General features: G+C 43.6%; 1 protein-coding gene across 1 annotated transcript in view; it reads right to left on the reverse strand.

Moving 5' to 3' along the window:
- The window catches only part of LOC130355310 (sterol O-acyltransferase 2-like), a 153,320-nt gene extending 134,428 nt beyond the window's left edge, over positions 1–18,892 (reverse strand). The window contains exon 1 of the mRNA XM_056555312.1: positions 18,763–18,892. Within this exon, the coding sequence (XP_056411287.1) occupies positions 18,763–18,886 (124 nt within the window). The 5' untranslated portion in view covers positions 18,887–18,892. The remainder of the gene's footprint in view (positions 1–18,762) is intronic.
- Between the last annotated feature and the right edge of the window lie 7,496 nt (positions 18,893–26,388).

Here is a 26,388-nt window from a genome sequence, read left to right on the forward strand (position 1 = left end):
TTTTCTTTATTTCAGCTGCTATTGAGTAGTAAAGAATTTGGAAAGCATATTATTCGCCTCCTGTCGATATACAATCTATATTTTCCTTCACAAAGCTAGGAAAATCTTGAATTACATTCCAGCGTACAAGTCACAGTTATTGCTTTCAGATGTTCATTTTACTGTCACAATATCAATATGAAGGTCATCTGAATTTTAATAGGAATTACTGTTTATAAGCTTAATGAATAAATCAAATCTGCCCCATTATGGTATTTAAGAAAACTTTAGATCACCCCATATCAAAGAGCCCTCACACAGCTTCATCGATGGACAAAAAGAATATAGTTATATGATCATATAGAGCAGTGTTTCCCAACCTTTTTCGGCTTGGGGCAACCCCCGAAAAAAAGAAATTTGTGGGGCACCCCTACCAAAGTTGACGAGCAAAACATAAATAAATAAATACATTTAAAAAATGTAAAAAAATAAAAAAAGGAAAAAGGCAGCAGTGCACAATATCATATATCTATTTATCAGTGGGTAAATAGTTTAACCCCTTAAGGACCAAGGACGTACGCATACCTTCTAACCACCTGGTGGTTAAGGACCAAGGACGCACGCGTACTTCTGTGGGAATTTCGGTCCCTGCCGCATGCCGGGCGGGGACAGGACCGGGGTGACTGCTGATCTTGATCAGCAGGCACCCTGCGCAAATGTCCAGGGGGGTCATCAGACCCCCCATGTTGGCGATCGCCGCAAATCGCCAGTGAATTCACACCTGTGATTTGCGGCCATTCCGGTGATGCGGGGAGTAGAATGCACACCAATCACCTGCTGTATCTATGGGGAGGTGGCGATTTCGTCACCCCCCCCCCCCCCCCAGAAGCGCTGCTATTGGCCGGTTAATGACCTCTTCTTGCCGCTCTGCCAGCTAACTGAGTTCAGTCAGCGGGCAGAGCTGCAAGAATGAGCCAGGGATCCCCCCCCCTCTGCGAGATCGGAGCCCCTCAGTGAAGAAGACACCCCCTTAGAGCAGGGAAAGAATACACTAAAGGGACAGTTAGGACTGTAAAAAAAAAAAAATTCCCCCCCTGACCCCTAATAGGTCCTCAAGGGTTCGCCGCAGTTTTTTCAGTGTGACCCGGGCCCTATTAGGGGTTCAGGGCACTGCGATTTGCTTCCCTTTTTTGTTGGGCTGCAGCAGGGTTTCCCCCCCATATAACGGTGTGCGATTCATAATCACACACAGTTATATATAAAGTCACGCCAAGCACACACTACATGCCTCCCTGCCCCGTGTATGTGGACAACTTTTATACCAGCATCCCTCTGTTCACATCCCTTGCTGCCAGATCCACGTCCGCTTGTGGGACCGTGCGGAAGAACCAGAGAGGCCTCCCTCTAAATTTGATCCAGACACTTATGTACAAGGGTGAGTCCCGTGCCCTTACCCATGAAAACCTGTTGCTTGTCAGGTATAAGGATAAGAGGGATGTCCTTATGCTGACCACAATTCATGTTAACGGCAGCTCACCTGTCCCTGTGTGAGGTACCACAACAATGGTCCTCAAGCCCGATTGTATTCTGGACTACAATCGTTATATATGGGGAGAGTTGATCTTTCCGATCAAGTCCTCAAGCCATACATGGCCATGCGGAAAACATGGATATGGTACAACAAAGTTGCGGTCTACTTGGTATAGGTTGCCATGTACAAATTTTTTGTACTGTCCTAGTACGCTGGCAACACAGGGACATTCCCCCAGTTCCAAGAAGTCCTAAGGGCCCTGATCTTTGCTGACCGCGAAAGAGCAGGCCGGATTTCCCAAGGAACTGAAGTTATAGGTGCCAGGATCGTCCCAGGCCAACACGTTCCAGGTAAAATGCCCCACACTGGAAAGAAGGGACGATCCCAGAAAAGATGCAGAGTGTGTTTCAAGAGGGGGATATGGAAGGACACCACCACTCAGTGTGACACTTGCCCCGATCATCCGGGCCTCTGCATTAAAGATTGCTTCAGGGAGTATTACACTTCCATGGAGTACTACATTTTCCTTCTTCATTTTAATTTTCCATAATTTGACCCCAATGTACCAAGTACAGAGTACATTCCAAGTTTTAATCCCATAAACCACTAAATTGCCCCAAAAAGGCTTTTATAAAATTTTTTTTAAAAAAAACCTGATAAGACCTCTGGGGGTATTTTTTTCCAAAAATGGGTCATGGGTCACTGATTCACTATCATCGGGGACTTTTTTTAAGTTGCCTCACATGTACAGCGCTCTCTCTCCACCTGAGCGGGTGCGACAGGTTAGGGACGGCCACACACATCACATTCCCAGAATGATGATTCAGAGCATAGGGTTTGGGACGGGCATATTTTTTAGTTTTGGCTATGCTCTGGGTCATCATTCTGGGAACATAACCTGTTTTATAATTTTACGTCCCACTGTACCCCTTGTTGGTAATTTACCCCATGTAACGCTCCTTGAGGGGGGTCCCACTTTTCTGACTCCATAGGCAGCTATGCAGAAGCTCAAGGCCCCTGACTGCGCTCCTTCTCCTCCGAGACCTGGTGTGCACCCGCAGAGCTGTTTACGCCCAGATATGAGGTATGTCCTTACTCCGAAGAAATGTATATACAGATTTACAGTAACATTTTCTCCTAATACCACTTGTGAAAATTAAAAATGTGGGGTAACCCCAGCATTTTGGTGTACAAAATCAATTTTTTCCTTTTCACATCCCACTTTAATGAACATTTATTAAACACCTGTGGGGTGTTAAGGCTCACTGTACCCCTTGTTACATTCCTTGAGGGGTATAGTTTCCAAAATAGTATGTCATGTGGGTTTTTCTTTTTGCTGTTCTGACACCATAGGGCCTTCCTAAATGCGACATAACCCCCCACCCCCATCCCCATTTCAGCAAAATTTGCAAATGTGACTCCTTCTCTTTGGAGCATTTTAATGCGCCCGCAGTGCACTTGACGTCCACACATGGGATATTTCCATACTCAGAAGGGATGGGGTTACAAATTTTGGGGGGCATTTTCTCCTATTACCCCTTGTAAAAAAAGTAAAATTTGGGAGAAAACCAGCATTTTAGTGAAAAACAAAAAAACAAATTAACACATCCAACTTTAACGAAAAGTCGTGGGGTGTTAAGGCTCATTGTACCGCTTGTTACGTTCCTAGAGGGGTGTAGTTTCCAAAATAGTGTGCCATGTTTTTTTTTTTTTTTTTATGTTCTGGCATCATAGGGGCTTCTTAAATGTGACATGCCCCCCAAAAACCATTTCAGAAAAACTCACTCTCCAAAATCCCATTGTCGTTCCTTCCCTTCTAAGCCCTCTACTGCGCCTGCCGAACACTTGACATACACATATGAGGTATTTCCTTACTCAAGAGAAATTGGGTTACAAATTTTGACAGGATTTTTCTATTTTTCCCCCTTGTAAAAATTCCAAAACTTGGTCTACAAGAACATGCAAGTGTAAAAAATGAAGATTTTGAATTTTCTCCTTCACATTGCTTCTATTCCTGTGAAACACCTAAAGGGTTAACATACTTACTGAATGTCATTTTGAATACTTTGAGGGGTGCAGTTTTTATAATGGAGTCATTTATGGGGTAATTCTAATAAGAAAGCCCTTCAAACCTAGACTGGTCCATGAAAAATTCCAATTTATGATTTAGAAAATGTTGTGAAAAATTGGAAAATTGCTGATGAACTTTGAAGCTCTCTGATGTCTTCCAAAAGTAAAAACATGGCAACTTTATGATAACATAAAGTAGACATATTGTATTTGTGAATCAAAATATAATTTATTTGGAATGTCTATTTTCCTTACAAGCAGAAAGTTTCAAAGTTAGAAACATGCAAAATTTTCTATTTTTTCATCGTATTTGGAAATTTTTCACCAAGAAATGATGCAAGTATTGACAAAATTTTACCACTTACATAAAGTAGAATATGTCATGAAAAAACAAACAATCTTGGAATCAGAATAAAAGGTAAAAGCATCCCAGAGTTATTAATGCTGAAAGTTACAGTGGTCAGATGTGCAAAAAATGCTCTGGTCCTACAGTGAAAATTGGCCTGGTCCTTAAGGGGTTAAAGTGCTGCTTTATACAGCAACTCACCAGTGACGTGTTCTCTGATCAGCGTCATTCCCTGGTCTTCTCTGTCTGGTCCAGACCGTCCTGACCATTTCATCCAGCCAAAGCTCTTCACCGTTAAACCTGCAAAACAAATCTATTAGGCTCTGCACTTTACCAGCATTAGCCTCCAGATTCCCCTTTTACAAGTGAAGAGAAATGCAAGGGTGTATAGGTATAAAGGGGTAACAGAGGAGTGCAGAAAGGTGTACATGGGAGACAGGTGTGTAGAAGAGTGTACATGGGTGACAGAGGTGTGTAGTGGGTGATAGAGGGGTGTACAGCAATGACAGAGGGGTGTATAGGAGTGCACATGAGTGGCAGCAGGGTGTACATGGGTGGCAGAGGGGTGTAGGAGGGGTGCAGAGGAGTGTAGATGGGTTGTAGAGGGGTGTAAAGGGGTGTACATGGGTGGCAGCAGGGTGTACATGGGTGGCAGAGGGGTGTAGGAGTGTACATGGGTGTCAGAGGGGCATAGACATGGTACAGTACCTTAAGCAAGCCATTTTTCTTCCCCATTCTTCCCCTCTCCGGCAGGGCACCGACTCAGGGCTCCGGCAGGGGGATGCTGGGGCACGGGTCAACACACTGGCCAAGCGCAACTTCCGCGTTCTTCCCCTCTCTGGCAGGGCACTCCCTCACTGGCCCGCACAGCAAAGTGCACACAGCGCACACAAACTTCCCTTCCCCCTGTGGCGCCGGGGAAGGCCGAGGCAGGAAATTTAACAAATAAATAAATAATTTGACGGAAAAATCCTGCAGCCCACGGGTGAGAATCTCTGATATAGAGCAATGCAAGGCAATGATAATAATAATTTATATAGCGCACACAGATTCCTCAGCAATTTTTTTTAAAAGTAATAACACTTACAAAATGCATTTAGTATCTCTGTACTCGTGCTGACCTTAAAAATAAAGTTATTGGCCCTCATTTACTTTTGCAAACCTTACCTGTTTTGTCGGGTTGTGCGCCAAAACGGGACGCAATGCACCAGAATTGGGCACTTTGCGCCACAAATTGTGTCTGCGTCGGAATTTGTGCAAAAATATAAAAACCTAACCAATTCTCCATTTTACTCAGGAAATCCAAAAAAGATGCGTGGCAACTGGGAAAAAGGGGCGTGGTCAACAGAAAGGGGCATGTCCCCAACATTTTCAAAAAATCCCATTATTTACTGATGTTTCCAAAGAAAATGTATATGTAAAAAAAGCAAAACATACGGAAAAGTGCAAAACGTGGGGAAACATAGTAAATATTGTGGAAAAATACCTGTAGGGAATTAAAACCCACAAGGAAAAATACGCTCCACTCTTAGTAAATCAGGGCCAAAAAGTCACTCTTATTGCAATGTAAATCCCCACAAAATAGCAATATTATGTTTTTTCTATTTTACTCCACAAATAGTTTTTTGCTGTGTCATATTATACCATAAACTAAATGGGCTTTTAAAAAGTACAATTTGTCAACAAAATTGGCTATAAAAAGGTTAAAAGGGGTACTCCACTGGTCAGCGTTCCGAGGTCAACCACACCCCCTTGTGACATCATGCCATGCCTCCTCAATGCAAGTCTATGGGAGGGGGTGTAATGGCCACCACGCCCCATCCCATAGACTTGCATTGAGGGGGCATGGCCGACCCCCACAGTGCGCACACAGCGTTCGAAACTAAATGTTCCAATAGCTGTCCAGTGAAGTACCCCTTTAATGTTAATCATTCTGGAGAGTGAAAGAGTTGTTTTTCAGATGAGCCTGATGAAATCCACATGTTACAAAATAAAACGGAGATAAAGTGCATATGTAATTGTAAACAGATAAAAGACCCAATAGTCCTGGCCAAGTTAAGCAATGCAGAGGGCAAAGTGCAAGGATATATATATCTGAACATTTAACCTAAGGATGGGTTCACTTCTTTTTGCATTGTTTTCCATGTGAGGAAAACCTCAGCAGCCGGATATTACATTGTAGTACATGAGATTTTATGTTATTGCACCCACATGTAAACCTCTCCTTGACCCCCCCCCCCCCCATGCCCAGCTGGTCCCCATTCTACAAATCACAGACTCAGTAGAATCAAAACAATGTAGGGTGGTGAGTGGAAACACTTTTATTGTCCTATATCAACTCCCTTCTCCCCCCCCTAACACCCTAGTGCCTGCAGACAATTTGCTGGTGCCAGCTTTTCTTATTTACTGCCATGTCCCTGCATTTGCATTTACCCTCTATCCTTTTCTATAGGATCCTCCTTATGGTCGGCTCAGGAAGTACCCCCAGCTTGTAACACTTTAGATCTTCCGACAATGTATTCAGAATTGAATCAGGCAGAAATTAGGCAAAACTGCAACAATCCCTGTCAATTTTTAATCTAGTTTGGCCCTATTACCTACAATCGGGATAACTACATGCACATAAGGGATCATGTTGTTTAAATGCAGTACTGCTATGCTTGTTTTCGTAGAAATGTAAAAAAGGGTGACAGAGGCTATATAAGCAATATAAGTGGAGAGCCATGTGCACGGAGCCTGGTGGGCAGCACATAGAGGCCAATAGACTCCACAGGACAGAGCTGTAAGAATCTACATTTGCTGCCTTCCCATGCTTCATTAGGTGCCCCACAGAAGTATTCCTACATACAGACAATGAAAATTTATCAAAATTCATTTTTCTGTCTAAATTTGTTGCATGAAAAGTCATTGGTTAGCCCCGTGCAACATTTTCTGGGACATTTCATTTAGAATAAAACATTTTCCTAACCATGAATTATTCTTATTTAGAGCACTTTTTGCGGTGGTCACTGATTTAACATGTGTGAGATTTTGGGATATGTTGCAAAAATTTCACAAACATTTTGCATGGGCAAGATTTAGAAGTTATCACAGAGAAGGTCAACCCTGCCCTATTGAACTAACCTCATGGCTCTATGCGACAATTGTATTAAGGTCTGTGCGACATTTGAAACAATTGTCGCACAAGTGCGTCCTGTCAGGTAAATTTTGCTTCAGGTGCCTTCGCTAGGCAATGATGCTCAAGTGATGCAATATATAGTGTATATATATATATAGTGTGGGAGGGGGGGGGGAGTTATTCAGTCTAGTCTAAGTCAGTGCTCACTCCAAGTGAGTGTGAGTGCAGAGCTCAGTGTGGCAAGCGACCACATCATTCTGCAAGTGTCGAGTCGACGGGCCACACAGTGATAGTTCATACCCTGGGGGTGTAGCGTTCATTGGACACTATTAGAACCCTTTTCAGCTTGGGAGGCCTCAGCATTAAGTCTAAAGTCCTAAGTAAAATACCACAAGTCACAGAAAGTCTACAGGGCTCCCAAGGGTTACTTTGCATCTCCTCTACTCTAATCTGCCCTGTGAGGATTGTAACATCTACTCCTGCCTCAGTAAAGACAGTTATCCATAACCTGGCATCGGTGTATTTCTTATCCCATGCCTGGCCCAGGAGAAGCTATCCTATCCTCAGACCGTGTAGGTTTACAATGCCCTGGTGTTATGATCATATCCAAACACCCTGCACACAGTACCTCATAATTGGGTGCCACCCATGGCTGCAACTTCTCTGCAACATTTCCTCATAAAAGAACAATTCTGTGGTGATTCATCAAAGTCTGTGGACAATTGGATACATTTGGTGGACGTCTGCCACTTTCTCTGCAACATTTGCTGACTAATAGCTAACTTTATGAGAAGGAAAAAAACTGAGACGGTCTCTCACTCTTAGCTCAGGATTAAATGGGCACCATGTAATAATACATGTATTTGTAATGGCTGATATAATCTAAACAGTGGAAATTCCAGGATCTCGACCTCTGATAAGTTGTCTTTGTGATGCAATCCTTTTAATGATAAGAATACCTATAATGAAGCAGACACATAAGGTCATAGTGGTTCAATAGTCTTTACAGTATTATAACAGTGGTGAAAGTATTTCAATGTATATTGGCAAGCCTCCAGAATAAAGCCATGTAACAGTGTGAAGGGCAATAAATACACAAGTGCAATAAATGCACTTTACATCGAGTTCTCTTGTCTGCTCATAAAAGAGTCTTGTCTCTATTTGGCTAATACCCAGATATAGCCTGAAAATAATTTCACGAGCAACTAAAGTGGTTACAAACTTTTTATATGTTGCAAAGAATTTAAAAAAAAACTCCCTTTTCTCTGTTGTAGTCTATACTTTACTTTGAATGCAGCCAGAATGCCATTGCAAAATGTATCATTCTATGGTGTTGTTGTACTTACATATGTATGTTACAGTAAACCAAAATGAATAGATAATGAATAGATGTAAAGCAACACATATTTTTCCTAAGCAAAATTATACTATTTCTTCCTAAAGAATCACCACATGGTCCACAAATACAGCCTTTCAGTGCATGCAGTTATATACAAGTTGTCCATTTAGTTGCATGTTTACACCGCCATATTTATTTCTCATATTTATCAGTCCAGATATTAAAAACAGTATGTAGACTTTTACCAAAGATCTATTTCCATTTTTTGCAAGAAGTATCTTGATGGCTTGACAACCAGATGTAACAATGCTGGATGTGGATCCACTGACCTGAGTGGCTGATGACATGGGCCATATCGGGGAGCGGAGTCTAAGGTGCCGCTGGTCTTCACCAGAGCCCGCCGCAAAGCAGGGTGGATCTGCTGCGGCAGGCGACACCCAAGTCACTATCCCCTATATGACTCAACCACACAGGTAGCTGGGCGAGGTGAAGTACAGTAGGATGAGGCAGAGGCATAGCCGGACTTAGCTGAAGGTCAAGGCAGGTGGCAAAAGTGCATAGTCAAATAACATAGCGGAAGGGTCAGAACACGGGCAAGGCAAACAGACAGTATGGAATGCTTAATCTCAGGCAAATGGCACTGAAGATCTGTCCGGGAAGAGTGGGAGGAGCAGGGACTTTTAGAACTGTGCCAGGTGTTTCACATAATTGTGGGCGTACTGGCCCTTTAAATTTCAGAGTTCTAGCGCGCACGCGCCCTAGGAGACAGGGATGCAGAGGCAGAGGCAGAGGAAGAAGCAGCAGAGGAGCATGGTGAGTGACTGTCTGGTATTCACATGCGGGCGCGTCCCACAATGTGAATCCCAGCCCCGCCAGCAGCAGGTGAGAGAGGGACAGTGCACTCACAGCCAGGGGAAGTGCCCGGAGCGCAATTTGTAACAGTACCCCTCCCCCCCCCACTTTGGTCTCCCCCTCCTTTTGTGGTTACGAAATTTACTGAGTAGATCACGGTCCAGGATATTTTCTTTAGGCTCCCAAGATCTCTCCTCCGGACTGAATCCTTCCCAATCCATAAGATAAAAGCGTTTGCCTCTGATAAGCTTGGAGTCTTCAAGAGGGAGACATTGAAGGAATTCGGGATCCGGAGAGAGGACGACAGATGGAGAGAATAGGCCACAGAAATTAAACGTTTCTTGATTTTATAAGGACCAAGGTAGCAAAGGCCCAGTTTATAACTGGGTATTCTCAAGCGGATATACTTGGCAGACAACCAGACTTTGTCACCAGGAGAGAACTCAGGAGGGGAACATCTTTCCTTGTTCGCTTGAGATTTCATTTGACACATAGCATGCAAAAGATAAGAACGTGTCTTCTGCCAGATGGTGGAAAAGTCCCGTACTTGCTCATCAATCGCAGGAACTCAGGAAGAAGAATTCTTATGATTGTATGAGAACTCTGCCCAAGGAAGCAAATCGACCCAGTCGTCTAGACAAACGGAAATTAAATGGCGAAGATAGTCTCCTAAGACCCGATTCACCCTCTCAACCTGTCCACTGGATTGAGGGTGGTAGGCTGAGGAAAAGTCCAGCTTGACTGAGCAGAGGGCCGAACTAGACTCAATATGTGAGGGCAAACATGCAAAAAGAAGACGTGGCAAAGGAACAGTTTAGCAAGCTGCGGTGCAGATGGAAGTCGAGGCAGTGGCACAAAATGAGCCATTTTAGAAAATCGGTCCACTACCACCCAAACGACATATTGCCTCCGGAAGACGGAAGGCCAGTTACATAGTTACATAGTTAGTATGGTTGAAAAAAGACATACGTCCATCAAGTCCAACCAGGGAAAGTCGGGTCTTAATGAAATTCATAGCAATATTGGTCCAGGGAAGCTCTGGAACAGGAAAAGGCTGTAGAAGACCTGGAGGTTTAGAACGAGGAGTCTTATCCCGGGCACAGACCGAACAGAAACGGACAAAATCTACGACATCCTGTCTAAAACTAGACCACCAATATTGTCTGGAGATGAGCTGCAAGGACTTACAAGTTCCAGAATGACCAGCCAGAAGAGAGGAATGGCCCCATTTCAAGACTTGGAGTCTTAAACGGAGAGACATGTCTTTCCAGGAGGCAGGTGCTGAAGATTTTCTGGCGCTGTGGGGATGAGATGCTCAGGAGGAATAATATGCTGAGGAGGAGATTCTCGGTCTTGCACATCAGAAGACCTGGAAAGAGCGTCAGCTTGAAGATTCTTCTCTGCAGGACGGAAATGGATCTAAAAGTCAAATCTAGAGAAGAACAGAGACCATCGGGCCTGCCGGGGTCTGAAGATAAAGCAAGTTCTTGTGGTCAGAATATATATAGTCACAGGGTGTACTGATCCTTTCAAGAGATGACGCCATTCTTCCAAAGCCAGCTTTATAGCAAAGAGTTCACGGTCTCCTATAGAATAGCTTTTCTCCACGGAGAGAAGGTTTTAAAGAAAAAGCCACAGGTTACAATTCTTCCCTTAGAGGACTTTTGTTTTAAGATAGCTCCTGCTCCAACCGAAGATGCATCCACCTCCAAAAGAAAAGGCTTGCCAGAGTCGGGTCTTAAACAGGACCGGAGCCGAAGCGAAGGCGGACTTTAACTGTTTAAAAGCATCTTCCGCCTCTGGATTCCAGACCTTGGGATTAGAAGTCTTCTTGGTGAGAGACAATGTGTGCTACCAAGGTGGAGTAATGCAGAATAAATTGGCAATAGTAATTGACAAAACCAAGAAAACACAGAATGGCTTTTAAGCCGGTAGGTCGGGGCTAGTCCAGTACAGCTGGCAACTTGTTAGGATCCATCTGTACTAGCAACAATGTAACCCAGAAAAGGAAGACTGGACTTTTTCGAAAACACACTTCTCAAGTTTAGCGTAAAGATGGTTGTCACAAAGACGTTGTAAAACCTGACGGATGTGGGAATGATGAGTCTGAAGATTGGGCGAGTAGATGAGTATATAGTCCAAATAGACTACGACACAGGTGTATAAGAGGTCACAAAAGATATCATTAACAAACTCCTGGAAGACTGCTGGAGCATTACATAGTCTGAATGGCATCACCAGATACTCAACATGTCCATCCTGAGTATTAAATGCAGTCTTCCATTCGACACCTTCTCTTATGTGAATCAGGTTATATGCACCTCGAAGGTCTAGTTTGGAGAAGATCCATCGCCCCATGGAGATGGTCGAATAACTCCAAGATCAAGGGAAGAGGGTAGCGGTTCTTGACGGTGATTTTATTCAGTCCACGATAGTCAATTCAGGGTAGCAGAGAACCGACTTTTTTCTTTACAAAGAAGAATCTGGCTCCGGCAGGGGAAGATGACTTCCTGATAAAGATTTCCTGATAAAGATTTGAAGATTTTCTTGAATATATTTAGACATGGCCTGAGTTTCAGGAATTGACAGAGGGTAAATTCTACCCTGAGGAGAAGTGGTCCCGGGCAATAAGTCTATAGGACAATCATAGGGATGATGAGGTGGCAATACTTCAGCTTGTTTCTCACTGAAGACATCAACATAGTCCTGAAGAAACAAAGGCAAACCGGGCAGAGGAGTAGAAGGAGGCACCCACTTAGACGGACAAGTATGAATGCAAAGACTGTTGCAATAAGGTCCCTAATGGAGAACTTCTCCAGTTTTCCAATCCAGCTGCGGGGCATGGAGTGGCAACCAAGGAAGACCAAGCTGGAGAGGAGAGGTACAGTGAGGAAGTACATAGAAGGATAAGTTCTGCTTATTCAAGACTCCGACCTGCATTGATATCGGTTCTGTGTGGTATAGCACAGTATAGTCCAGATTTTCTCTGTTAACCATAAAATGTACAAGGGCTTCAAAAGGCGAGACACCGGCAGAAGATACCTATGTACTACCAAGGCATCAATAAAATTTCCCACGGAACCAGAATCCAGGAAGACAAGAATGAAAATAATCTCTTTGGAGGGTAGAGAAAGCTTGACGGACAAATTCAAGCATGATGAGGGGGTGTTAACACCTAGGGAGGCCTCTCCCACAAACCCTAGGTGCGAGCATTTCCCTGTGACTGTGGACGTACAGAACTATCTTTGAGGAAATTATCTGCACTGGCGGAGTGGAGACATAGATTCTCAGCTCGTCGGTGAATTATTTTCTGCAGAGTCAGGCAAGACCGATCCACCTGCATAGCCTCCACTGCGGGAGGCAGCGTAGAAGGTTGCGGGGGGTTCTGGAAGACTGGTGCCAGGCGAGGGAAGCGCAGAGGTCGTGAAGACTCCCTTTCTTGATGTTGTTCCTCACGTCACTCAGAGAAACGGATATCAATCCAGGAGGCCAACTGTATATGATCATTTAAGGTAGATGGCAATTCCCGGGCAGCAAGGGCATCCTTAACCTGTTGGGGACGAAGGGCGTATGCATACGCCCTTGCGTCCTGGTACTTAAGGACGAAGGGCGTATCCATACGCCCGTGGGAATTTCGGTCCCCGCCGCGCGCCGGGCGAGGACCGGGCCGAGGTGACTGCTGATATCTATCAGCAGGCACCCCGTGCAAATGCCCAGGGGGGTCATTAGACCCCCCCATCTTGGTGATCGGCGCAAATCGCAAGTGAATTCACACTTGCGATTTGCACCGATTCCGGGTCATTACGGGTCTATGGTGACCCGGTGACCCGGAATAGAAGGGGGATCGCGGGTGTCTAAGACACCCACGATCCCCCTAAAGCGATAGGAGTGAGGTGGCAGGGGTGCCACCCCTCCTATCCCTGCTATTGGTGGTCTAGACGCGACCACCAATAGCAGATCTGGGGCGGGGGGGGTTTACTTTCATTTTCCCCGTCCTGCCCTCCCACAATAGGCGGAGCAGAACGGGGAAAACGAAGAGGAGCGGCGTCGGAGTCCACTTACCCCTCCGGAGGCAACGGAGCGACGGCGATCGCTGGGCGGCGACGGAGATCTGCGGCGGCGTGCAGCAGAAGAGGATGGCTCCCTGGATGCGACGGAAGCCGGTGAGTAGTTGCCTAGCAACATCTAGAGGGCTACAGTCTGAGACCACTATAGTTGTCTCTAGACTGTAGCCCTCCAGATGTTGCAAAACTACAACTCCCAGCATGCCCAGACAGCTGTTTGCTGTGTGGGCATGCTGGAATTTGTAGTTTTGCAACAGCTGGAGGTCTACAGTTTAGAGACCACTGCACAGTGATCTCTATTCTGCCCTCTAGATCTTGCAAAACTACAACTCCTAGCATCCCCACACAGCTGTTTGCTGTCTAGGCATGCTGGGAGTTGTAGTTTTGCAACATCTGGAGGTCCACAGTTTGGAGATCACTGTTCAGTGGTCTCTAAATTGTAGCACTCCAGATGTTGCAAAACTACAAATTCCAGCATGCCCACACAGAAAACAGCTGTCTTGGCATGCTGGGAGTTGTAGTTGCGTACCACCAGCTGTTGCATAACTACATCTCCCAGCATGCCCTTCTGTGATCAGTACATGCTGGGAATTGTAGTTTTGCAACAGCTGGAGGCACACTGGTTGGAAAATACTGAGTTAGGTAACAGAACCTAACTGAAGGTTTTCCAACCAGTGTTCCTCCAGCAGTTGCAAAACTACAACTCCCAGCATGTACTGACAGACCGTGCATGCTGGGAGTTGTAGTTTTGCAACAGCTGGAGGCACACTGGTTGGAAAATACTGAGTTAGGTAACAGAACTTAACTGAAGGTTTTCCAACCAGTGTGCCTCCAGCTGTTGCAAAACTACAACTCCCAGCATGTACTGATAGACCGTGCATGCTGGGAGTTGTAGTTTTGCCACAGCTGGAGGCACACTGGTTGGAAAATACTGAGTTAGGTAACAGAACCTAACTGAAGGTTTTCCAACCAGTGTGCCTCCAGCTGTGGCAAAACTACAACTCCCAGCATGTACTGACAGACCATGCATGCTGGGAGTTGTAGTTTTGCAACAGCTGGAGGCTCACTGGTTGGAAAATACTGAGTTAGGTAACAGAACCTAACTGAAGGTTTTCCAACCAGTGTGCCTCCAGCTGTTGCAAAACTACAACTCCCAGCATGCACGGTCTGTCAGTACATGCTGCTGGGAGTTGTAGTTTTGAAACAGCTGGAGGTTTGCCCCCTCCCCCCATGTGAACGTACAGGGTACATTCACACGGGCGGGTTTACAGCAAGTTTCCTGCTTCAAGTATGAGCTGCGGCAAATTTTTCGCCGCAGCACAAATTCCTAGCGGGAAACTCACCGTAACCCACCAGTGTGACAGTACCCTAAAAACACTACACTACACTACACTAACATATAATAAAGGGTAAAACACTACATATACACCCCCTTACACTGTCCCCCCCAATAAAAATGAAAAACTTATTGTACGGCAGTGTTTCTAAAACGGAGCCTCCAGCTGTTGCAAAACCACAACTCCCAGCATTTTCCGGACAGCCACTGACTGTCCAGGCATGCTGGGAGTTTAGTAACAGCTGGAGGCACCCTGTTTGGGAATCACTGGCGTAGAATACCCCTATGTCCACCCCTATGCAATCCCTAATTTAGTCCTCAAATGCGCATGGTGCTCTCTCACTTCGGAGCCCTGTGGCATTTCAAGGAAACAGTTTAGGGACACATATGGGGTTTCTCCGTACTCGGGAGAAATTGCACTACAAATTTTGGGGGGCTTGTTCTCCTTTTACCCCTTATGAAAAGGAAAATTTGGGGTCTACTCCAGCTTGTTAGTGTAAAAAAAATTTTTTTTACACTAACATGCTGGTGTTGCCCTTTACTTTTTATTTTCACAAGAGGTAAAAGGAAAAAAAGACCCCCAAAATTTGTAACACAATTTCTCCTGAGTACGGAAATACCCCATATGTGGGCGTAAAATGCTCTGCGGACGCACAAAAAGGCTCAGGAGTGAGAGCGCACTATGTACATTTGAGGCCTAAATTGGTGATTTGCACAGGGGTGGCTGATTTTACAGCGGTTCTGACATAAACTCAAAAAAATAAATACCCACATGTGACCCCACTGTTCCAAAGCCCACTGTTCCAAAGATCTGTCAAACGCCAGTAGGGTGTAAATGCTCACTGTACCCCTTATGACATTCCGTGAGGGGTGTAGTTTCCAAAATGGGGTCACATGTGGGGGAGTCCACTGTTCTGGCACCACGGGGGGCTTTGTAAATGCACATGGCCCCCAACTTCCATTCCAAACAAATTATCTCTCTAAAAGCTCAAGGCGCTTCTTCTCTTCTGAGCATTGTAGTTCGCTCGCAGAGCACTTGACGTCCAAACATGGGGTATTTCCATACTCATAAGAAATGGGGTTACAAATTTTGGGGGGCATTTTCTCCTATTACCCTTTGTAAAAAAGTAAAATTTCGGTAAAAAACAGCATTTTAGTGGAATTTTTTTTTTTCATTTACACATCCGACTTTAACAAAAAGTTGTCAAACACCTGTGGGGTGTTAAGGCTCACTGTACCCCTTGTTACGTTCCTTGAGGGGTGTCGTTTCCATAATAGTGTGCGATGTGGTTTTTTTTGCTGTCATGGCACCATAGGGGCTTCCTAAATGGGACATGCCCCCCAAAAACCATTTCAGAAAAACTCACTCTCCTAAATCCCATTGTCGCTCCTTCGCTTCTGAGCCCTCTAGTGCACCCGCCGAACACTTGACATACACATATGAGGTATTTTCTTACTCAAGAGAAATTGGGTTACAAATTTTGAGAGGATTTTTTTCCTTTTACCCCTTGTAAAAATTCAAAAACTGGGTCTACAAGAACATGCCAGTGTAAAAAATGAAGATTTTGAATTTTCTCCTTCATTCAATCAGATGGCATATTCACCCACGGAGGAGTTACCCTGAGAAAGGCTCAGCAAGGCCGTTTCAGCGGAAAAAGCTTGTGCAGGTTCTTTGAAAACACTTCAGAATTACATCAGGAAAGCCTGAAGACTGGCTGTTAGTGGGTCATTGCGATCCCATAACGGAGTTGCCCAGGCCAGAGCCCTTCCAGTTAACAGACTGACAACAAAGGCCACCTTCGTTCGTTCCATAGGGAACTGATCCGCCATAAGCTCACTGTCACAAATCCATGGCAGGACTTGGGATCCCCTTCATACTTCTTGGGAAGAGACAAACGGAACTTGGATCCCGTGGTGACTGCTGGAGCGGGAGGCATTACCGGAGCAGGAGGAGGCAGTGGCTGCTACGGTTGCTGTTGGGCAGTAAGCAGCTGCTGCATCATGGCAGACAACTGGTTTAACTGCTGCTCCTGCTGGGCCAACTGCTGCGACTGAAGAGCCACTATGGTGGCGAGATCCGGATTCTCGGGCAGAGGTACCCCAGCGGGATCCATGACCGGATCCTGCTGTAACAATGCTGGATGTGGATCCACTGACCTGAGTGGCTGATGACAGGGGCCATATCGGGGAACGGAGTCTAAGGTGCCGCTGGTCATCACCCGAGCCCGCCACAAAGCAGGATGGATTTGCTGAGGCAAGCGACACCCAGGTTGCTACCCCCGATACGACTCGACCACACAAGTAGCTGGGCGAGGCAAAGTACAGTAGGATGAGGCAGAGGCGTAGTCTGACTTAGCAGAAGGTCAAGGCAGGCGGCAAAGGTGCGTAGTCAAATAATGTAGCGGAAGGGTCAGAACACGGGCAAGGCAAACCGACAGTATGGAATGCTTAATCTCAGGAAAATGGCACTGAAGATCCAGCAGGGAAGAGTGGGAGGTGCAGGGACTTATAGAATAGTGTCAGGTGTTTCACATAATTATGGGCGTACTGGCCCTTTTAATTTCATAGCTACGGCGCGCACGCGCCCTTGGACATGGGGACGCGCGCCCCAGAGCTGAGAGGCAGAGGAGAAAGCAGCAGAGGAGCGTGGTAAGTGATGGGCTGGGATTCGCATATGGGCGCATCCCGCGATGCAAATCCCAGCCCCACCAGTAGCAGGGGAGAGGGGGACAGTGCACTCACGACCAGGGGAAGTGGCCGGAGCGCAAGGTTTAACACCAGAGATGCTGTCAGACAAATGATCTTCATCTCAAGTTAAGGGGGTTATATGAAAACTTTCCAAACTGATGACCTATCCTCAGGATTAGTCATCAATATACGTTTGGTGGGGTCTGACTCCCAACACCCTCTCTGATCATCTGTTTAAAGAGGGCACGACACTTGGGCACACAGCAGTCTCTTCAAAATTTAAATGTGCTCTGTTCCTACAATTTCAGAACATTTAGTAGCGGCAATGCAATTAACTGCAGCATTGTCTTTCACTTCCGTACCCCCACCGATCATCTGATGATAGGTCATCAATATTGAAAACATGGATAATTTAATCTGAATAATCAGATTAAAATGGAGTAACTGGAAGTGCATAGAGGATTATAGAACTATTTATTGAAGATCTAGGCACACAAGAGATTTCCTGCAATATCCTCTGCAACAGTCTCATGCATTTGCAGGGGACCTTGCAGCAACAGATTATTTCTTGTGCCCAAGTGCACTTCCTTGGGCCACCAAATCGGCGGCCCAAGGAAGTGCGCTTGGGCGCAAGAAACAATCTGTTGCTGCGAGGTCGCTCCTCTGTATCTACCCGCTGTACCATGCCGTGTTGTAACTGAATACATTTCTTCTACTAATTTTGACGGGTGAGTGAATCTTTTTTCACTTTCTGCTCATTGTGCGTTCGTTAATACTGGACTTTGGAGTAGCACCCCTGTTAGCCTCCCATAGGTGTAGCCATTACCATCTAGACAGTGTACGTGAGCAAAAGCAGCAGTGCCCGACTTTGACTCCACAGTGTTTGACCATTCACATGTATGGTTTGGATTTAATAAAAAATCTGCCAAATGTGACTGCCTTAATATAATTTATTGCCACTTTTGTACACTGGGACACTGAAAGGTAGTGGTTAAAACCTAGAGCTGTTCAGCACCATGTTCTGTATTCCTCAGCAGGTATTGACCCTGTTTTGGAATGTATTACAGTACATGGTGGATCATTCTGTACCTCTGAATGTGTTCCTACATTATTCATTAATGTTGGCAATAGCAGTAAAACCCAGCTGTTGAATCACACAATTAGCCATGTAATCTGGCTTTAGAGTTATAGGTAAAAGAAAAAAAGATGTCCAGATTTAGACAATACAAATCTGTACATATAGGACACATATAAATCATGTTATGCTATCTGCCAGGCCTTTTACTCTCTGATAATATGACATAAACATTATAGACCTATTAGTTCACTATATGTTGCATCCTCATTCATTACCCTTCTCTCAAATAAAAGTCCCTGTTTTGCTTCTAGGCAGCCCAGTCCACAATTCATCTACATGCTGAGTGGGTCCTATTAGTTACCATTATGTTGTTTGAAGGCTTTATCTTCAGCATTATTATTATGTTGCTTGAAGGCTTTATCTTCAGAGTGATTTCTCTTTCTCTGGTGCTCCGCAGGTTCAGCCGTCTCTTCAGTAGGTGCCATGGTATATCACTGCAGAGACAGTGCCCGCAGACACACTTTCATACTTAGAAACTGCACAAAGTCCACTGAGCTCCCTTTCAGTTAAAGGGGCATTCCAGGAAAAAAACTTTTTTCTTGTATTAACTGGCTCCAGAAAGTTAAACAGATTTGTAAATTACTTCTATTAAAAAATCCTAATCCTTTCAATAATTATGAGCTGCTGAAGTTGAGTTGTTGTTTTCTGTCTGGCAACAGTGCTCTCTGCTGACATCTCTGCTTGTCTCGGGAACTGCACAGAGTAGAAGAGGTTTGCTATGGGGATTTACTTCTAAACTGGGCGGTTCCCAAGACACGTGTCATCAGAGAGCACTTAGACAGGAAAGAACAACTCAACTTCAGCAGCTCATAAGTACTGAAAGTATTAAGATTTTTTAATAGAAGTAATTTACAAATCTGTTTAACTTTCTGGAGCCAGTTGATATATATATATATATATATATATATATATATATATATATATATATATATAAGTTTTTTCCTGGATAACCCCTTTAAACAACCCTTGTCCTGAATTAATTCACTGGCATCAATCTTCTTCTCCCCTGCCCCCATACAGTTAAAAGTTCTAACCTAATATCTAACCTTTGGAATCTAAGAGAACTTGTATACATCTGCTTAGTTATATTGATTTAAAGGAAAATATATAGCAGGGATAATGCTCATCTATAAATCCATATCTTATCTGATTATTGTGGAGCTTATAGATACTCCATTTTCTAAACTACTACTACTTGTGAGGGATTTATTGACAGAGCAGTAGTCCGCAGCCTGTTATTCTTCAGCTGGTGAGGAACAGTCCATCTGTCAGCACATGGCGGAAGTTATAATTTCATAGATGTAGCAGAGGACTAACCTGGATTTACTGCATATATGTCATTACTATTATACGGATTTTGATCCCTCCACCATACAACCCAACTGAAGGGCAACCTTTGCTCCCTGGGCCTGGTAATGTCCCCAGTGGGGCCAACTGCTACAGGTGGGCAAGTCTATGGCCTGTTTTGCCGGTACTGTTATACACTGCAGATCTTCTGCACAAAATCCTTTTTGCTCAATGCTGGGGAAGTGGGCCTCTATTCCAAAATTTGTCCTGTGATACATGGGAGTCTAGGTACACCCCTGTGCAAATGTATATATAAAAAAAAGACTCACTGAAAGACTTACTGAAAGAAAAAGGCTAAATGTATTCTAGTCCATAATAATGGCCATGGTGTTTGGTTTGTGTATGCCCTGGCAATGTCCAATAATGCAAGTTCATACAAAAACCAAAGTTAATCTGGCCCTGCTCATATGTGGACACTCAGCCTCTGCCACAGTCTATTTTTATGTCTACAAGTGTCCAGTGTAGGGTATATAAGAAGTCAGTCATCGTGCAAAAATAAAGAGTTCATACTGCACATAAATGAAGAAAACCGCACTCACCGACCCCATAGAACTTCTTCTGCCTTTGTCTTCATACCTCTGCTGTCTTTATGTTCTAGTTCCCATGTTTGTGAGTATAATACAATAAAGAAGTTCTACATTGTCGGTGAGTGCGGTTTTCTTCATTTATGTCCAATAATGCATGTGCCGGTGTGTTAGAATGTGTACTTTTGACATACATATGGTTCTATTTACTGTGAAAAACAGTGTATGGCACTGTCCTTTCCAGCAGTGCAGTATTTGGGAGCACTGAGATACACAACAGACTCACTATTAGGGGTAACCGTAGGATGGTAAGAATAAAGGGTAAGCAGAATGAAAAGGTTTGTGAGGATGGGGGTGTGCTGGAAAAGCACAGAGCCAAAGAGTCACCAAACTCTGCAGGGGTAAGTCTGGGCCATAGAGATGTAAGAAGCTGAGGACACCTAAGAGTCACTAAATGTTATTGTGTCACAGACCTAGACTAAAATTAACTTTCAGTAGTTAACCATTAAAAGTAAGTCTCAGTACTTCCATTAAAAAAAAAAAACAGGAACCACAAAACAAACTGAAAATGGAAAAATACTTCCAAGCCAAATAATTATACAACTGATAAAGCAAATTACACATTATCCATGAAATAAATAAAATAAAACACAAATAGCTAACCTGCTATAGTGCCCTATACCTGGGGGGGAGGGGGGGGGGTAAGGAAGGGCCAAATATAGGGAGGGGGAGCAAGGGACCATAAGGACCTACACTAAGTCCTGCCCAGTTAATGCTACAAACTAATAAAGCGAGAAAGCCACAAGTTGGATAGTGTTGAGCGGCATAGTCCATATTCGAATTCGCGAATATTCGCAAATATATGGACGAATATTCGTCATATTCGCGTATATTCGCATATTCGTAATGTTCTCGATATATATTCTCATATGCGAATATTTGCATGTGCGAATATTTGCATGTGCGAAAATTTGTATATACAAAAATTAATATAAGCAAAAATTTGCATATGCGAAAATTATCATATGCAAATTTTCGCATATGCGAAAATTCGCACACCAGTCTCACACAGTAGTATTAGACCCTTCTTACACCACATAAGCTGGAAGCAGAGAGGGATGATCACTGTGATGTGTACTGTGAAAAAAAAAAAAAAAATATTCGTAATTACGAATATATAGCGCTATATTCGCGAATATTCGCGAATTCGCGAATATGCGATATTCGCAAATAAAATTCGAATTGCGAATATTCGCGAGCAACACTAAAGTTGGATATACCTGCTGGATTAAACATTAGACAAATAAGTGGTTATACAAAAAGCATGTGACTTGCCCCAACCATTTAAATGCCTATTATGCATACAGCATGTGTGTATACAGACATTAAAATATCAGAACAGGAAACTGTTACACTAGAATGGGACATAGTCCCTCACAGGAGCAAAGAACAGACGTAAAGGTCTTATAACAGCACTCATAATGCTCCAAAGAAAGAGAGATACCATAGAATGCTTACAGGCCGATTGTTTTACATACAGGCAACAAGGCAAAAACAACATATGGCTTAATGGCCCTGATTTACTTAGAGTGTTGGCTTTTATTGGTGCCAGAAAGTTAAACAGATTTGTAAATTACTTCTATTAAAAAATCTTAATCCTTCCAGTACTTATCAGCTACTCTGCACAGTTCCTGACATGAACAGAGGTGTCAGCAGAGAGCACTGTGGTCAGACAAAAAAAGAAATTCAAAAAGAAAAGAACTTATTCTGTAGTATACATCAGCTGATAAGTACTGGAAGGATTGAGATTTTTAAATAGAAGTCATTTACAAATCTGTTTAACTTTCTGGCACCAGTTGATTAAAAAAAAAATGTTTTCCAGCGGATTACTCCTTTAAGTCAATAGCAATATACTGTATAACAAAGAAAATCAATTAAACACCAGAGCCACATTCAGTACAAAAGGAGGGAAAGGAAGTGGATCTGCCTGTAAGATTTTCCAATGTCTGGAAATGTTCTTATAGATTTCAAAGGTGTTAAAATATTTTGTCTTTTGGACGTCTTAGTATGTTGAAAGGCAGGTCTGAGAACTTCCATAGGATAACCATTGTTATAGAATCTCTTGCATAACTTTCCCGATTCCTCAAAGAAGATGTCATCTGAGGAGCAATTCCTTTGGACACGTAAGTATTGTCCTATTGGTATTCCCTTTATCAAAGATGTAGGATGGTAACTGGACCAATGTAGTAGGGAGTTAGTGGCTGTGAGTTTATGGTATAAAGTGGTAGACGGGCCTCCTCAATGTTTTTTGGAGAATTTCATATCCAGAAAGGACAACAGGCCAACTTCATAGGTATTTAAAAATTGAACAAACTGAACAAAGTTCTCCCTACTATCTCCCCAAAGAATGAATATGTCAACTATATACCTTATTTTTCGGCGTATAAGATTACTGGGCGTATAAGACGACCCCCAACTTTTAAAGTTAAAATATAGAGTTTGGAATATACTCGCCGTATAAGACTACCCCTGTACCACGATGTGCAGTACCTTACCATTGTTCCCCCACACTAGGTATGCAGCATAGTTCCCCCTACTTTAGGTTGTCAGCATAGTTCCCCCCACATTAGGTTGTTAGCATAGTTCCCCCACATTAGGTTATCAGCCTAGTTCCCCCACATAAGGTTGTCAGCATAGTTCCCCCACATTAGATTGGCAGTATAGTTCCCCCACATTATGTTGGCAGTATAGTTCCCCCACATTAGGTTGGCAGCATAGTTCCCCCATATTAGGTTGACAGTATAGTTCACCAACATTAGGTTGATGTTTCCCCACATTAGGTTGGCAGTATTGTTCCCCCCACATTAGGCTGGCAGTATAACCCCACATTAGGTTGTAGTTCCCCCACATTAGGTAGGCAGTGGACCCCCACATTAGGTTGATGTTCCCCCACATTAGGTTTGCAGTATAGTTCCCCCCACATTAGGCTGGCAGTATATCCCTACATTAGGTTGTAGTTTCCCCACATTAGGTAGGCAGTATAGTTCCCCCCACATTACGTAGGCAGTATACCCCCACATTAGGTTGGCAGTATACCCCCACATTAGGTTGGCAGTATAGTTCCCCCCACATTTGGTAGGCAGTGTACCCCACAGACATACAGCCTTCAGCCATACACAGTGTATGGCTGGAGGCTGTATGTCTGTGTACTTCCCCACTTCAGTGCTCCGACCACTGCTCCTCTGCTCAGGGGTCATGATCTACTGTTATGGCCTATAGGCCTTAGCAGTAGGTCCCAGGACCGGAGGAGTGGTGGTCGGAGCACCGAAGATGACGTGCTGCTAGTAACTTACCATGCGCATGCATCCTCACTGCTCCGCTCTGCTGTTTCTATGGGCGCACGCACGGACGTCAGTGACGTCCCTGTGTGCGCTACCTTCCGGCGGCCCCTGCGTTTTTAAAGTTAACGCAGGGCCGCAGAGAGGTAACCGGGACATCCTTGTGTCCCGAAAAGATCTTTTGGGACACAGGGATGTCATTAATGTGATGGGGGAAATTAATCTCGGCCGGGATGCCTGGGGTATGAATAATCCATACCTCGGGCGTCCCAGCTGACTGCAGCACCCGGCGTATAAGACGACCCCCGACTTTTGAGAAAATTTTACCGGGTTAAAAAGTGATGTTATATGCTGGAAAATATGGTAACTGTTTCATAAGAGGATCTGTGATGGTCACCTGTTAACCTTTGGTCAGAACAAAAAGTATCCTCCCACCAGCCCAGGAGCAAGTTGGCAAGTATGGGGGCACAAAAGCTCCCCATTGCAGTGCCCCTGAGTTTGTTGGTGGAAGAAACTGTGATCAAAAAATAAATAGCAATGCGTCAAGATCATTCTTCATTTCAGTTAGAAAAATATGGAAAGTGGAGGTGCCGTTACATCGGTTGAATGAGTTGGCCATTGCTATGAGATGAAAAACAAACACTAAAGCTTTGACAAATAGGGAGAGAAAGTGACACAGTGGGGAAGTGACATATGTGTTCCAACTGATGGCCACGCTGTAATGTTCGCCTCATATGCTTCATCTCATTGATTGATATCGGAGTGAGGTAAACTTATATAGGAAAATGTACTGAGATATCTTTATTGAGGATGAGCAACTTTATCTTACGTTTCTTTTCCTTATTCTTCTGTTCATTGTTGTAGGGGACATGAGTTGACCATACTGATGGATTGTTGATTGGTCCCAGACTGATTTGATATAGCCAATAACAGAAAAACAGTACATTACACTTGGAGCAAATTCATCCTCATTTTGATTAAGTCTCCGGATGGTATGTGCATGAGCACAGTGAAACACTTTGGGGGAGATTTATCAAAACCAGTCCAGGGGAAAAGTTGCTGAGTTGCCCATAGCAACCAATCAGTTCACTTCTTTCATTTCTGAAAAGGCCTCTGCAAAATGAAAGAAGCAATCTGATTGGTTGCTATGGGCAACTCAGCAACCTCTCCCCTGGACAGGTTTTGATAAATTCCCCCAATTGTGATGATTTAATGGGGGCAGATAACACTGATTTATGTCCCTTGTACACAAATGATCATATGTCCTTTTAAACAGGCACATTTAGTGGATAGAAGTTATGGACAAGAGTGTCCGTAGGTAGGGTTAGATAGTAGCAGTGGGACTGTTTGCCTAATTGATTATTGTGGAAAGGGCTAGACTGGGAGGTTGAAAGCATTATGCTAAGGGATATTCCAGTGGGTCTAGAAAGATCAAGAATACAGTTAGAATTCAGGTTTACAGCACAAACACTGCTGATTATATATTAATGTAATAGAACCATAAAAGATTATGTCAAAAAATGAAAAAGGAAAACATTTTAATGACTATTCAGTCTAACTGGCTGAGGGACATTACACCAATAGGCAACTTACGTTGCGGTTCTTGCTATTTTTTGTAATTTGAATTCTAGTGTAAAACAAATAACACTTGCAGGCTATACTTTAACCCTGAAACAATGTATTACCTGTCAGTCAACCTTTACTGCCCTTAGTTTTACTGCATTTTAGAGAGTAGAGGTGTCTTGTAATGAAATGGATAAAGATAAATTATTCTAAACAAAGAATCCAGATGACTGGCTTACAAGCACTAGGACCACTAGGTCTTAATGAGCGCAATGAAACATTTGTATTTTTATAAAACAACTCTACGAGTGTTCTAATGTTTTTAGCTAACGTTCATTGTCTTGTACGTGACATGACTATTGTTTATATTCATCATAGCAACGAGGCTGTATGAAGCTAGTTAACGTTTCTTTAGCGTAATGATGTAATATGGACCAATTGAAGCGCTATTACAGCGCAAAATGGTCTGTCATCCCTGACATACGCTCCCCACCGTGTTATCTGTCTCTGTATGTTCTTTGTCTGAATAAAGATACCATTTGCAAGACTTTTTGGGTGAGTGCCCCATTCATACCCTTTTGATTGCATGATTTCTGAAAAGTTATCTTTTATCCAGTATTAGTAATATTTTAGCCAGTATTTGTTCAGTGATAATATAATTATTACACAACATTACCATACTGGCAGATTGGCACGTCTACACATATAAATGCATATCCACGCTGGGGACACTAAGTGACAAGGTCCGGTGCATCTCCAAGTACATTCTGTTATTTGGGGTGCTCATAGCATGGCCACTTGCTCTCTCAAATCCTGCAGAATAACAGTAAACACTGTGGGCCATGTACAGATACTAGAAAACCACATTTAATCCATTGAACTCAATAGACCTCGTGTAGGTATGCTGTGTTATACGCCATGGTCTTACCAGTATGCTGATATATAACATAAACATAGGTTATCAACACGTATGAACATAGCCGTATACCACAAATTGTTAACTTACTTTTAGGTTTTAGGCAATGGAATATTTTCATAGATGCTATGTCTAAACTACTTAATTCTACGTTATAACTACTGACCCATCTCTGAAGTAACTAGAATATTTGTTCTTATATAAGATTTCAGGACAATTGATGTATTTAGATACTTTAT

The sequence above is a fragment of the Hyla sarda genome, chromosome 2 (assembly GCF_029499605.1).
Source record: "Hyla sarda isolate aHylSar1 chromosome 2, aHylSar1.hap1, whole genome shotgun sequence".
Taxonomy (NCBI): Eukaryota; Metazoa; Chordata; class Amphibia; order Anura; family Hylidae; genus Hyla; species Hyla sarda.